At 50.8% G+C, this 14,174-nt stretch overlaps 1 protein-coding gene across 1 annotated transcript in view; it reads right to left on the reverse strand.

Annotated features, from left to right (window-relative positions):
• Nucleotides 1–1,363: 1,363 nt before the first annotated feature.
• Nucleotides 1,364–14,174, reverse strand: part of PTDSS1 (phosphatidylserine synthase 1) — a 68,648-nt gene continuing 55,837 nt past the window's right edge. The window contains exons 10-13 of the mRNA XM_055546612.1: nt 13,877–13,976; nt 5,493–5,561; nt 4,425–4,494; nt 1,364–2,450 (exon numbers count right to left, since the gene is read on the reverse strand). Coding sequence (XP_055402587.1) covers nt 2,341–2,450; nt 4,425–4,494; nt 5,493–5,561; nt 13,877–13,976 — 349 coding nt within the window. The 3' untranslated portion in view covers nt 1,364–2,340. The remainder of the gene's footprint in view (nt 2,451–4,424; nt 4,495–5,492; nt 5,562–13,876; nt 13,977–14,174) is intronic.

Genomic DNA, 14,174 nt, shown 5'->3' on the forward strand with positions numbered 1-14,174 from the left:
TATACAGCATTCTATGAGGATCACCTCCAAAACAATGGCGTCTTATAACAGGGCATTTTGTAAATGACAAAGGTGAGATCACTTGCAACTGAATCGTTTTTGATATTATATGACAACTCGGCTCTCCTTCCATCAAGGTGAAGCCTAATTTCCTAGAAATGGGTGGAAAAAGTAGACCAAGTCCAGAGTCGCGGCTTCTAGGAGGAGCGGCAGTTGTGGTTCTGGCCGGTCAAGGGAAGCACTGGTTTTGGAACCACTGTAGTAAGAGCTCTTACTGAAAGTGGAAACGGAAGTTTCACGGCAAAGAAAGGGCATGGAAAGCATCTGGGAACTTTCCTGGCCATTCTGTACAAGGCCATGGAGGAACAATGTCACATGTGTGCTCTGCGCTTCCAGGTCACCCCACGCTGGGCAGGGCCTCCTTGAGAGCAGCCGTGGAGAAGCAACCCCTTCCTTGGCTGGACCAGCTACTGGTCAGAAAATGAACCTGGAGATGCTCAGGGACGTGGCCCAGCACGAGGAAGTGGAATTGAACACTATGTCCGGGATACACATTCTTTATCTTCAAACTCTCAGAGAAGCCAAACAAAACACACTCACCTAACTTCCGAAGTAAGACAAGTGTTACACGGTGCCTGTTTAAGACAGTGATGGAAATGCAAACGGGTCTACGGAGCGGGAGCCTCTTGGCTTCTCTTTGGGACTTTAATTGGAAGGATGCGGCTGCTGTTCAGAGAGCACGTGCATGCTCAGAGCTGCAGCCTGCACGGCGACCCCCACAGCCCCCAGCCACTGGGCTGGCAACACTTCTCTGGAGCAAGTCTGCGTGGGCTCTCAACCAAGTGGCTGCCAGAGGCCCAGGGCACAGGAAGTGACCTGAGCTTTCCATGATTCATTTAACCCCTCCACCCCGGAATTCTTTGCAGAAAAAGAAAAACATGACGGCTATGGTTAAAGATTTCCTTAAAGGGGGAAAAGTCATCGAAACCTTTGCGCTCTGAAAGGAGGGAACAAAGCGATTGGTTTCAGCGAGTTTATGAGAAAATCAACTGGGTACTGGTCACTTGTTAGAAAAATCAATTCAACTTGGCTGATGTAACCATTCCCTTAGTGCACACACACAAAAGACAACAATGACTATCTTGTTCATTTCCTACTGATCGCTTGGGAAGTTTAGGAAAAGGAACATATGTGTCTGCAAGCCCTCTAAAATACATATATATTTTTTCTCTTTTCTTCTCACTACATAAAACACAAACATATTCACAGTATCCTAAAGCCACTTGAAAAACACAGCGATTGCTTACAAACAGTGAAAAGCACCAATAAGATGCAAAGAAATGAGCGCTTAACGGAGGCCAAATTTGATGGGTTTTAACGCGAACCATTTTATTTAAAACAGGGATCCATCAGAGGTGGTGAACTATCAGGGTCGGTGGTCTAGAGCATGGCACGGATGAAAGGGGATACTCACCAGCACCTCACATGGGACTAAAAGACAATGTCAGCAACACACCGTGAAAGAAAACAAATAAAATGGAAAAGGCACCTGGCTGGGGGAGGGGTCGCGAGCACTGCCTCAGGGGAGGTTCCCGCCTGTGCGCTGTGGCTAAGTCTGGACCAGGGATGCTGGCGAGGGAACGGGAACGTTCTGGTCTAACGCCCAGGATCCTGTGTGGAGAGCTAACCTTCCCGCAGCCTGGTGTCTACCTGCCACATGTGGTTTCAGGTCCTAAAAGGGGGAGGAGGTTGCTAAATGTAACCCCAAAGCTCCCCACTTTTTTTCCTCTCCTCCAATTCAACGTCAGCAGTGGCATCTGAAGGCTTATATAAGCATCCCGACTTAAAAAACAAGCAGTAAGGAAATAAAACATAGTCAAGTGGGCTGGGCTTAAAACCAGTCAGTCAAGTGGAAGGGCAGATTCAGAGAAAGAAAACGGTGGCGACCTGTCCATCAGCTGTCCCGGTGGGATGCCCTGTCTCAGCGAAGATGTTTAAACCGCACCCACCACACAGGAAGCACAAAGCTGCTCCGGCAATTGAGTAAAGAGCTACCGTCTCCTCCTCCGAGCACCGTCCTGCTACCGGTGGCCAAGTGCTGAAGTTACCAGGGACCCCCAAAGCCCTGACCCCCTCCCGCAATCGTCTGCCCTGTGGGCCGGGGCTGTGGGAAACAAGACCCACGCTCTCAAATAACGACCCCCCTCTCCAGCCCCGTTCCTTCCCGATCACGCTGTGCCTTTCGACCTCCCTCCTCCCGGCAAGTCCAGCCGATTCCGTCCCCTCCCAGTTCTAGGCACTCCCTGGACACATCTTGGATTATTATGAACCAGGGTCTTTTCATTTCTTTCCCACTCCGTTGGTGACTTTTGACTTGGAATGTCGATTCCTTCTTCTGGAAGAATGGCTCTCGCTGTTGCCTGGATGCTTGGGGGGGCCGTCTTCAGAACCTGGTCAAGAGGAATCGGGACACGCCGTCAGCGTCAGCATCGTTGCGGGCTGCGGGCCCAGGCTCTGCCCTTCTGCCCCTGCTCTCCCTGCCCGGGCCGCCCGCTGCTCCTCCACTGATCCTCGGGCGCCATCTAGTGACCTTGCTAACAAACCAACGCATACAGGCCCCAGTGAACACGAGTTTGAATCAACAGGGAGGCCTGGTGTGCTGCAGTCCATGGGGTCGCAGAGAGTCAGACATGACTGAGCCACTGAACTGACTGACTTGACTGATAGAAGCCCAGGCCCTCAGCTAACTAGCACAGCTAGGGCCTGGGTGTCCTAAAGATGTTTTACACTCCCCGCAGGGTGGACTGTGGTCCATGGCGATGGGGGCCAGAAGTGAGAGCATAGATCACATCAGAGCACAGAGGAGAGCCAGTGAAAACTTACACCACGTGGGTGTCGAGTCTACCTTCACAACCAAAGGACACACCAGTGACGTTTCCCCCACCTTGGTCGGCTGCAAACCGTAGTTTCTAAATCTCTAAACTGGAACGAATTCTTGACTTGACAGATATGAAAGCTATTACACGACTTCAGGAGTCTGACCTAGAGGCCTCCCACTACTCAGGACGGGCAGCCGGGAGTCACCTGGGAAGATGCCGCAGGCCCTCGAGAGGCTCAAGGTCTACAGGGCCGGCATCTTTTGTCTCGCTCCGTTGTGTGGGAGCTCAGAGAAAGGCGTCTACATGGGCTGAGTGCTGAGCAATCAGCAGGTTCCCAGCCAGCTGGACGGTGGGGCCGGGGCAGTGGAGGTGGGGTGAGGGTGGGCATTCCGGGCAGGGGGTGTGTAAGGTCTGGAAGGTCATCGGAACTTCCTGGCAGGAGGCTGGCTCTGCCCCAGAGTTGGGCACGTGGACAACCTCTGGCCTAGCAGCAGAGCCAAGATTCTCTGCTCCAGGGCTCAGGTTCTGTTTGTTTTTTAAACCGTCGGCCTACCTTCCATTTCAACGTATCTCTACCATTGCTTATATCTTGTAGTCTTGTCACTGGAGAACCTGGAAGTGCCATGGACTGATCTCTGAGCTGGGGCAGCAGGGGCGGGGGAGTGGTTCTGAATAAGGGAGCCCCCAGGGGAGAAACCCTGTGCCCACCTCCATCCGCAGTCCACAGTAGTTGGAGGATTCAGGAGAAACCACCTCCAGCAGGGTGACCAGCACTCTGCAGCGTTTTCCCAGGGAGAGCTGTGCTGAGCTTCACCCCAAAGAATCAGGAGAGCAACTCAGCAGAGCTGTCCCTCCCTCACCCCCGCTTTGCTGAGCCAGTCTTAGGGTTGACATTCAAGGTCTCTGGTGTTCACTTCTCTCCTTTTAGTCAAGTCCCACGATCAGTTCATAACTGACGAAGTACTATCTAGTGGAGCGTCCTCGGGGTCATTTTTCTACAAGCCAAATTCTTTAAAAATAACCAGGTGGCCCCAAATCTTTCCAGAATGCTCCTTGGGGAGAGGCCAGTGGGAGATCCCTGACTACACTGCTGAAATCCCTCTGATGATGGTCTGTCTCTTAAATCAACGCGATCAAGCAGATCCGCCTCTTTTTTGAAAGGCTTCTCTCCTGGCGCACAACTCTTCCTCTCACTCACAATGAAAGCCAAGAGGAGGAACATCCCCATCAGGATAGCTGAGACAGTGGGGTCTCGCTCTGTCCTTCTATCTCAGAGGAGGCAGAACCACACAGCGCCTCTTCTTATGAAGCCAAGTTTCTTGGGCAGAACCTATGAGCACTTTGCTTGTTTCTTTTCTCTCTTTTTTTTTTTTTGCTTGTTTCTTAATAAGTAACAGGAGACATGCAAGTGAGTAGGTTGGAGACCATTTAGGGCTCCAAATATTTATCAATATTCAGAGGATAAGGATAAATTCTGATTAGAAATCCCTTTACTCGGCTTTGGGGGCCTTGAGCAATAAGCAGGAAAACGAGAGAGAAAAGTACCTTTGGAGCCTTTCCCGTGAGGCCAGGAGATGTCTGGACCGTAGGTGCCATCTTCGCACTCGGAGTAGGTCTAGGCAGAGAGGCAGGCTTAGCGGTGGCAGGGAGTGCTCCCAGGGGGAGGGCGCCAGCAAACAAGGAAGGGTGCTCCACCCAGGCCTCTCCCGGGCTAGGGACCCCCACCAGCAAGGGCAGGACCGCCTGGTGCTCAGGCTCTCAGCTCTAAGAGCAAGGCTACTCCCAAGTGATGCAGAACAGATCTTCTAGAAAGTACCTTTAGCTCCTTAGACTAAAAGGATAAATAGAGGATGAAAGCTGCTATTTTCACTTTAAAAAAATCCCAGTTGACGAGACTACTATAGCGTTTTAAGCCCCCTCACATCTATCCTCTACCTTAATCCTCCTCTACTAGGAAAGGAGAGCTTCCCAGGTAGCAGGCTCAGTGGTAAAGAATCCGCCTGCTAATGCGGGAAGTACTGGAGACTCCGGTTCAATCCCTGGCTCAGGAAGATCCCCTGGAGGACTAAAATGGCAACCCCCTCCATCAGTCTTGCCTGGGAAATCCCACAGACAGAGGAGCCTGGCGATCTACAGTCCATGGGGTCTCAGAGAGTAGGACACGACCGAGTGGCTGAGCACGCCCGCACACATGCACACACAACGAAGTAAGCAGGGCGAGAGTTTCAGCAAGGGAGCCCCAGGCTGGGACGCAGGGGGAGGCCTGCACAGGGTCAAAGACCCAGCTTTGCAAAAACTGGTCCAGGGCTTGCCCCACAATTAAAAACAAACAAAAAGAATTCGCAAATAATTTTAAAAGTTTTAGCCCTCTTAAGAAATGAGGATAAAAGTACGGGAGCTATTGAACAGGGCAGTCCCAAGCAAGAATGGCAATTATAGGAAGTGAATTCTGAACTGGCTGTGTTTGGGGCGGCGGGGGGCGGGGCAGAGGGCGCTGACACCCTGCCCACGCGCTGCCGGCCACGCCCCATCCTCCGAGACTGTGCTCCCCGCTACAGTGCCAAGCAGGGTGTGATCAGACACAAAAAGCCATCTCTGCATTCCCTTCTATACCTTTTCTCGGTGACCGTAGTGCTCTGCATACCAAACCATGCCGTACAGGCACAGGAAGGTGGTGAAAGCCTGGAAGAGAAAAACAAGCACAAAACAGTTTTAGAGTGAGGGTGCAACCAAAAATTCCGTTTTCCCTAACTTTAGGATTTCGATGAGAATTCACACATGGCGTCTCCAGGAGTTTCTGCCGCCTGCCCCAGGACGCCGGTTACAGGACAGCTGGGTGCGGCAGCGACGACCCCAGGAGGCAGCGAGGAAGACCGCGAGGGCTTTCTGAGAGAGGAGCTGGGAGACCTCGGTTACCAGTGTCTCCGTGGTTGGCTGGGCTTCCCTGATAGCTCAGCTAGTAAAGTGAAGAATCGGCCTGCAATGTGGGAAACCTGGGTTCGATCCCTGGGTTGGGAAGATCCCTTAGAAAAGGGAACGGCTACCCACTCCAGTATTCTGGCCTGGAGAATTCCATGGACTGTATAGTCCATGGCGTCACAAAGAACCGGACACGACTGAGCGACTTTCACTTCACTTTCCGTGGTTATCACTGAGACTCTGCCTTCAGAATGACGATCTCTTCCAGATGTGGGATCAGGTAGGTGCATTTTCTGAGCAGTTCTGTGGCTTCTGGCTAAGAGCACATATCGGCCTCTATCTTATACCTCTTTTGGGGGTCTGATTCTCACAGTCCATCCTCTGCACCCTGCCCCCCATCACTAAAGTCAATTAGGAGGACTCAGCCGGTTAGCTTCTGAGGGAAACAAGATTTTTTTTGTTTGTTTAATATTTATTTTTTTGGTTCCGCTGGGCCTTCCTTACTGCAGGCAGACTTTCTCTAGTTGTGCCAAGCAGGGGCCCTTCTCCATTGCGGTGTGCAGGCTTCTCACTATGGTGGCTTCTCTTGCTGTGTAGCATGAACTCTAGGGCACGTGGGCTCGGAGTTGGGGTGCAGGGACTGACCACCCCACTGCAGGTGGGATCTTCCCCCGACCAGGATCAAAACAGCATCCCCTGCATTGCCAGGTGGATTCTTAACCACTGGAACACCAGGGAAGCCCAGGAAGAGGGTTTATGAATGAAAAAGCAGTTTTCCTTCCGTGTAGGATCACAGTGGTGCCGGGGGGCCCAGCAGGACACCACTGCCCTGGGCACGACACTGTTTAGTCTCAGTGGCCCCACTACGATCCCAGTTCTGGTTGCTTCCATTTTTCTGTTAGGTGGATCGGAAAATAAAGACAAGGTCAAGTTGTCTTGTGAGACTGTGTGAAAAGACAAAGGCATGGTCCATGGTTACCCAGAGGCTGGGATCACCTCCACTCCCCCCTGGTGTGCCCCACCAGCCCCCCTACACCCTAAATTATGCTCTAATTTAAGGGAAAAAAATAGCACCTAAAAATCTAGAGTTTAAAAATGTGTCAAAAAACTGAAAGTTGGGGGAAGTTCCTGGCTGCCTGGACTACACCATGTGACAGGACAGGAAAGGCCCCCCAGCTGGGCCTCAGCTTCCCCTCGTGACCGTGAGGGAGTCGCCAAAACCAAGCAAACAACTGCCCGTTATGCTGTTACGTGGTGTCGTTCAGTTGCTCAGTCATGTCTGACTCTTGTGACCCCACAGACTGCAGCATGCCAGGCTTCCCTGTCCTTCACCATCTCCTGGAGCTTACTCAAACTCATGTCCACTGAGTCGGTGATGCCATCCAACCATCTCATCCTCTGTCGTCCCCTTCTCCTCCTGCCTTCAAGCATTTCCAGCATCAGGGTCTTTTCCAACGAGTCAGCTCTTCGCATCAGGTGACCAAAGTATTGGAGCTTCAGCTTCAGCAGCAGTCCTTCCAATGAACATTCAGGACTGATCTCCTTTAGGATGGACTGGTTGGATCTCTTGCTGTCCAGGGGACTCTCAAGAGTCTTCTCCAGCACCGCAGTTTGAAAGCATCAATTCCTCATTGCTTCTGCTGTTCTGTTTCTTCAGAAGTCCTTACTTTGGGAACCCACTGACAGAACATGGTCCTCAAGGTCTAACCTCCATCTCTTCCACTGCATTTCCTACAGGGACCTGTCCCCTTGACTCAGCCATGGGAATAGTTGTGAAATTATGCTGTAATCTTCTCTTCTTGAATAATTTCAGTTCTTTCTAAGAGTCATAACTTTAAATCTAGAGGTGTTAATCTCAATCCTCATCTCACAGCAGAGGAATAGAGCTCAGAGAGGCAAATGACCTTCTTAAAGACGCACAGCTAGAGGGTGGCAAGACTGAAACCAGAACACAGGTTTCTTTACATACCTGGATCAAATTTCAGGGGTGTCTATCAAAATAAATGCTAATTTCAGGTCTACATGTTTTTAGAGCGCTATCCATTATTTATCTGTCCATTCATCCATTCCCGGGGGAAGAAAGGCATCATGGGAGGAGCCAGTGTGCCCAGCCCGCAGTCCGGTGGGCAGGGCCCGGACTGAAGGGGACTAGGGGCTGTGCCTTCTCGTCACGGGCGGCCTATAGCATAGCCCGGGTCCAGTTCCTCCGGGTCAGCGACATTCATGGAGTGTCTGCTGGGTGCATGGAGTCACCTTACGGGTCAAAAAAGAAAGGAATCTGAGTGCTCCCCCGGTCTTTCCATGCCAGTGAAGTGGGAATAGCGGAATGGCGGGGAGAGAACACGAACTATAAGAAGACCCACTAGTTCTTTTTTTTAAAAATTAAATCCCTATTGAAACTGGTATATATTCGGGTGTTTTTTTTAATTTAAGAAAGCTTGTATCTCCCCATCAAAAAATTAAGCCATGAATGAATATACTAAAATTGTAAAATGAAACACGACTTGTAATCTTTAACACAGTCCAGTACTTGTTCAAATTTCTAATATATGGCATCATATATTAAATGTACCGTTTTCACGGCATGGCAAGAGTGGGAAGACTAGGGGATCTGTACGTATGTCAGCTCCTTGAGGGAGAGAGCAGGACAGCCTAGGTTGCACAAGGAGGGGAGGGAGGCGGGGTTCCACCTCCAGGGACCAGTCGGTGACTGTGCTGCGGGGGTCGTCATTGCGCATCTCGTCCACCAGAGGGCAGACGTTTGGGGCTTTCTTCTCCCAGCTTTCTCTCCTGCCCTGGGAGGGCAGACTGGCAGCTTGGGGCTGCTCCAGGAGCAGACAGCTGGGCAGACCTTGCTTTGCAGTGGGGGTGGGGGCGGGGGGGGGGGGGGTGGCGCAGGCAAACACTGGCAGGTGCTGCGTGGCAGATGCTTATCATCACAACCGCCATGCAAAGGACCTGCTGTGGTGGCCAAATTAACCACTTCACCTGGGTACAAGAGGCCCTTTTCACACTTGTCCCAGGAGACAAAAGCTTGTAATTTATGGGTTTGCAATCACACCTCTGGAAATCTAGGCAAGTACCCACTTAAAATGTCAAGGCCTGGCATTTAAATAGCAATTGTGCAGATTTTGTTTAAAGAAAGAGAAGAAAAAAAGAAAAAACGTGAGGGCTGCGAGCCAAAGCAGCACACAGGCCCAGGTGTGGCTTCCATATTATGGTTACCAGCATTCAAATCCACCCAGACTCATTAGACAACTGGTGCTGCGGCAGCTTATCAACCAGCATACGGGGCCTTTATTTCTATATTAATCACAATTTCTGTGTATACTCTCTTCCCAATCAAGGCGAATAATTGGGGGCTTTGTTTCTCTTAGCGTGGAGACATGGCGTAAACTCGTTCTCTTACTGAAAAATGTTTGCCTCCCTTCTAAGACTGAGACCAATCTTGATCTTTAATAAAAAAACGTGATTATAAAATGTGCCGGGCACACACATCTTTTAATATTTATTAAACCCACACTTTATTTCCACTCTTTTTCTCTAACTGATACATGTGCAAGGCCATGGGGGCCCCTAATCATCCCAGCCAAAGGCTTCTCTTCAGGCCAGCTCCCCTTCCATGGCACTCGTCACTGACAACACTAACTGGGGGATTCTGCTTATCTGCAAAGTCCTCTTCCCTGTGGCTGTTTCTCGTCCCCGGCCCAGCCTCTAAAATGTGGCTGCTCCCTGGTCCCCATCCTCAGCCAGCCTCTCCCCTCACAATGGCCCCTGACTCTTACCAAGCTGATGGCTCCTACCATTTACCCCAAGCATGGACACCTCCTGACTCCTGTGTCTCCACCGCTGACCGAGTCTTTCCAGAGCTCCTGGACAGACCAGAACTTCCAGTGACACAAGACACTCTCACCTGTAAAATCTAATGGTCCCTCACACCTTAACACACCTCCTTTCAACGAGCTTCTCGGATACCCCTCAACCAGTCACTAGTACCAGAAGCCACCAGTGGCCCAAACAGGAAAGCTGGAGCCGCCCTCCCCAGCTCTTACAAGGGGATGCCTGCTGGGCCGGGTTCCTGCCGCCCTTTGTCTGCACCTTCAACGCCACTGCCTGGGACAGGCCCTCCCTGAGCTCCCAGAGACACCCTCAGGCTCAGCCCTCCTCCGGCCCGTCCCTTCCACGCTCTCCCGGCCTCCAGCTGCTCCGTGAGGCAGTCTTTCCACTGAAAAAAAAAAAAAAAACCCTGAATTTCCACCGACACACAGAGCTGGTCCCTGGCAGACACGTCCGACCACCTCCTCCGCCTTGCTCTCGCCCTCACTCCCCAAACAGGCTGCCATCTTCCTGTGACTCCGGCGCAGGGCGCTTCCAGTCTTCACGCCTGCCTGTCTCATCATACGTGTCTGGGTCTCCTGGTCTCCGTCTCTGGACCTCACCCACCTCAGTCTCCCGCATTTGATGAGTGTTTCCCGTGCATCAGACGCTGTGCTAGCATCCCTGGCACAAAAGGACGATGGAGACTTATTCTCTGTGAGCAGCAGGAAGTGCCAGGTTGAGGAGACCGACATAAACAACCACAGAAAATGTCACGCTGGGGCCAGAGCTTGAGGAGGTATGAACAGAATGGGACTGGGCTGCGCAGGAGGGAGTCCTCTCGTCTGCCTTGCAGGCCGGAGTACATTGCACGCGGGGTGCCGATGGAAGGTTGGTCTTGGCATTAAGGTTCACCAGGTGGAGGAAAAAGCAGGGCAAAGCACTCAGTGTGGGCAAAGGAAACCTCTCGGGTGCAGGCAGGACAGGTCTGGAAGGACGATGCGCTGAGGTGTAGAGTAACCGGGAACAGTCTGGTGGAGCCTGAGGACGGGACTGCAAGGCTGGGTGTGAGAACCACCCAGGCAGTGACGGCCCCGAACACGTGGGCACGACTTCATATTTCTGCTGCTGGGTGTGCGCTGGGGACCCGTCTTCCTTCCCGCTATTTCTTCCCCCCAGAGGAAGCTTCCTGGGGTAACCCTGTGGCTTTCCCTCACCCTTTCCCCAGGGGGCGGTGTGTCTTAACTGACTGGGGAACAGGGATGAGCAAGCGGGCCACTTCCTTTCTCAGCGAGGGGAGGCCAGCTTTTCTGAGGCTGGAGAGGAAAGCGTGTCTGCTCCTGGGGCTCGTGATTGGAAGGCTCTTGTTGGCATCGGACGCGAACACTGCGAATGTGGGCTCCCGGTCATACAGTGGCTGCTTCTGACCTCCACAGCCTTCCTTCTTCCTGCCTGTCTCCTAACTGCTCTGAACCTGGTGGTGGAGGGGAAATACTGTTCTCTTGGGCCCTCTCAAGCCCCAGCAATCGAGACTGATTCTAAGCGGGGAGGAAGGGATTCAGACCTGAATTCTGGAAGACTGCATTGGCAACAGAGTGGAGAACGGATCTGAAGGGCAGGATGGAGAAGATGGGAGAGAACGAGGTGGAGCTGGGTCACATGGCGGAGAGCCTGATGGCTGACTCGAGGGGTGACGTCGGGAGGCGGCGGTCGCCTCGCCTGGGGGCTTAGGCTGGGTGCCCGCGGGATGGGAGGACCATGTACTGTGATCCCAGGTGACCCCGAGCACACGTGATTGCCTGAGCTGCACCCCAGCTTGTTGGCTGCTCTCTCCGGAGCTCCTTGGGCTCTGTGCACACACACCGAGATGATGTCTGAGCATCAGTAGTCGGCAGAGGTAATGCCCACGTGCCCTTGGAGGGCCTCCGAGGGGAACCCCCGTGGAGACGGGAGCAGAAATCTCTAGCCAGACTCGCTGGGTTTGAGCCCTGGCTTTGCCATGGACAACCTGTGTGACCTTAGCTAAGTTAGGGGGGCCTCTCTGTGCCTTTATCTGGGAAAGAGGGGATAACAAAGTACTTCCCCTCAAAGTGTAAAGATCAAATACGCAACGTGTGAAAAGTGCTTCGAGCAGCGCCTGGCGCACGGTAAGTATGAATAAATCTCATCTTTGCCAGTCACCTACCTGTGCGGCTCCACATCAGGGCAGCTCTGATGAGCACTCGGCCACATGACGGACTTACAAGGGACCACGCTAAGGGATGGAAAGATTGAGAAACTGGTCGTGTCCTTGATAAAGTTACCATCGCATAGACACCAAGGTGCATCAAAATTCACCGACCTAAGGAGGCGGATGCTAAGCATCTAATCAGTAAAACAGAGTGAAAGTCTCTAAAACTTAGAGACTGGAGGGGTCCAGCCAGCTGGGTGACCAGAGACAGCTCCTTGGACACGGCCGGCCATGAGGAGACTCTTCTGGCTACTGATGCCCCCGGAGGAGGCCTGCAATAGACTGTGATGAAAAGCACCTTCTGCCCACGTCTCAGGAGTCCTGCCGGCCTTAACCTGCCTGTGGTCCCGCTGGTGCTAGGTGAGGGCTGCACCCATCCCAGCCTGCCATGAGTACCCGCTACAATTCACAGAGCCGGGGTGCCCATGCCAGAGAGAAACGTGAGGAGCAAAGGGTAACATTTCCTGGCCCATCTGACACGCTTCCCCTCCAACCAATCCTTACATCTTGTCTCACTGTGATGGAAAAAATACATCTGAGCATGGATTCTGGAGTTTGAGGACAAAAGAGATCCTTCTCCCCTTTCACTATTCAAGATAAAACAGCACAGGCTCAAGGTGCCCTGGCACGGTTAGGATTCTAACGAGTAATCCTAAAAATAGACACCATGAAAGACAATTAAAACACTTTAAAAATACAAAGTTCAGTCCTGCCAAAAGGAAAACACAAACAAACAAAAAAAGACTTGAATCTGATTAAGCCTCTAGATCCAGCTACCAATTTATAGACAATACAGAAGACAAAGAAATCTGGTAAATGACAGTAAGGATGGCATCAGTAAAACCAAACGAGGGGAAAACCTACAGGACAAAAGAGCTTGTTTCTTCAACAAATAAACTGCAAAGGAGAGAGTGCTAGAGATGGAGGGAAACATGTAGATTAAAAGAGGCATGCAAACCAACTGCAATGAGTAGATGCTGATTCAAATAAACTGTTAGAAAATACAAACTTGAAGGAAACATGAGAAATGTGAACACTGATCAGCTACTTAACAGTATGAAGGGATATATTCTTTTCCCCGTGTGATAATGTCATGGTGGTTGCACTAAACAGAAAAGCCTTCCTGTCTTTTTTTAAAAAGACATCCTGAAATAGGAAAAGTGGGCCTGCTTCCGAGTAAGCTGGGGTAGGGATGGTGCGTGTGGAACAGAAGGACACGAGACCGGCCACTGGTGGGTAACTGCTGAATCTGGGTGATGTGTTATGTGAAGGGGGAGCGACCTTATGTACTTCTACATGTTTGAAGTTTATGTGGTAATAATAAAAATTTTTTAAAAGCCCGAGTTAATTTTCTAGACTAAGTAAGTAAAAGTGAAGAATCTTAAATGTAAAATAAGACTTTTCTCCAAAGTAACAAAACAAATTAAGAAGGGCAATCACAGAATTTTAAATTTTAAAAATTTTTAGGTAAGATCCTGTTTCATTTGAGAGATGAGGGAAAAGTCCCAGGACAATGAAGCTGGAGGCCCCCAGGACTCTTCCCTTCAGAGAGGAAAACACACCAACACAAGCATGGCCTATATATAACATTGGCCAGGGGAGAAGAAATTGCGTGGCCTGATTGCCTCCAAACCCCCTCCGCTTACATGGCCTGTAAACCAGAGTCTGTCGTTTTGTACATGAACACTTGGTAATATACACATTACAGGGCTCAGGAACTGTCCCTTCAAGGCAGACTTGACATTCTCAGCAAACGTAGGCGAATGCTCAGGAGTGAAACAAATGGGAGTATAATTATGCACCTGCTGGGGGCATGTGATCAGACCTACAAAGGGGACCAATTTGGGGTGCCACGTGGTCCTATGGATTTGTTCTTGAACTTCATCCCATGGCCAATCTTGGGCTATTACAAGTAGTATGTCTTGCCTTCTATAAATGTCTAAGAAACCTTGGTGCACAAGACGGTCTTGTTTTTTTTCTAGAAGAGACCATGGGGAGTTTAACACTTCAAGGTAGAAAAGTAATGACTTACCACGCAAAGAAGCCAAAGCACAACATAGAGTATTTGGGTCTTAGAGAAGAGATCTTGTCCAAATTTTATGCAGACAATAGCTTCCAGGAAACCAATGACCCTGTGACACAGAACAAGAGGTTAAATAACAAACTCATTAGAATATAACGCATTGCCAGAAACATGCATAATTCCATCAGAAAGTTCAGCAGGTCAAAAGATTTCTGCTCCAAACACTGGAAGCAAGTCCCCTACAAAATGACAGTGCTCTAGTCTACTGTGCTTTCTTTAGAGACGATACATACTATATGTATTTTTT

Source organism: Bubalus kerabau, chromosome 14, assembly GCF_029407905.1.
Source record: "Bubalus kerabau isolate K-KA32 ecotype Philippines breed swamp buffalo chromosome 14, PCC_UOA_SB_1v2, whole genome shotgun sequence".
In the NCBI taxonomy this organism is placed as follows: domain Eukaryota; kingdom Metazoa; phylum Chordata; class Mammalia; order Artiodactyla; family Bovidae; genus Bubalus; species Bubalus kerabau.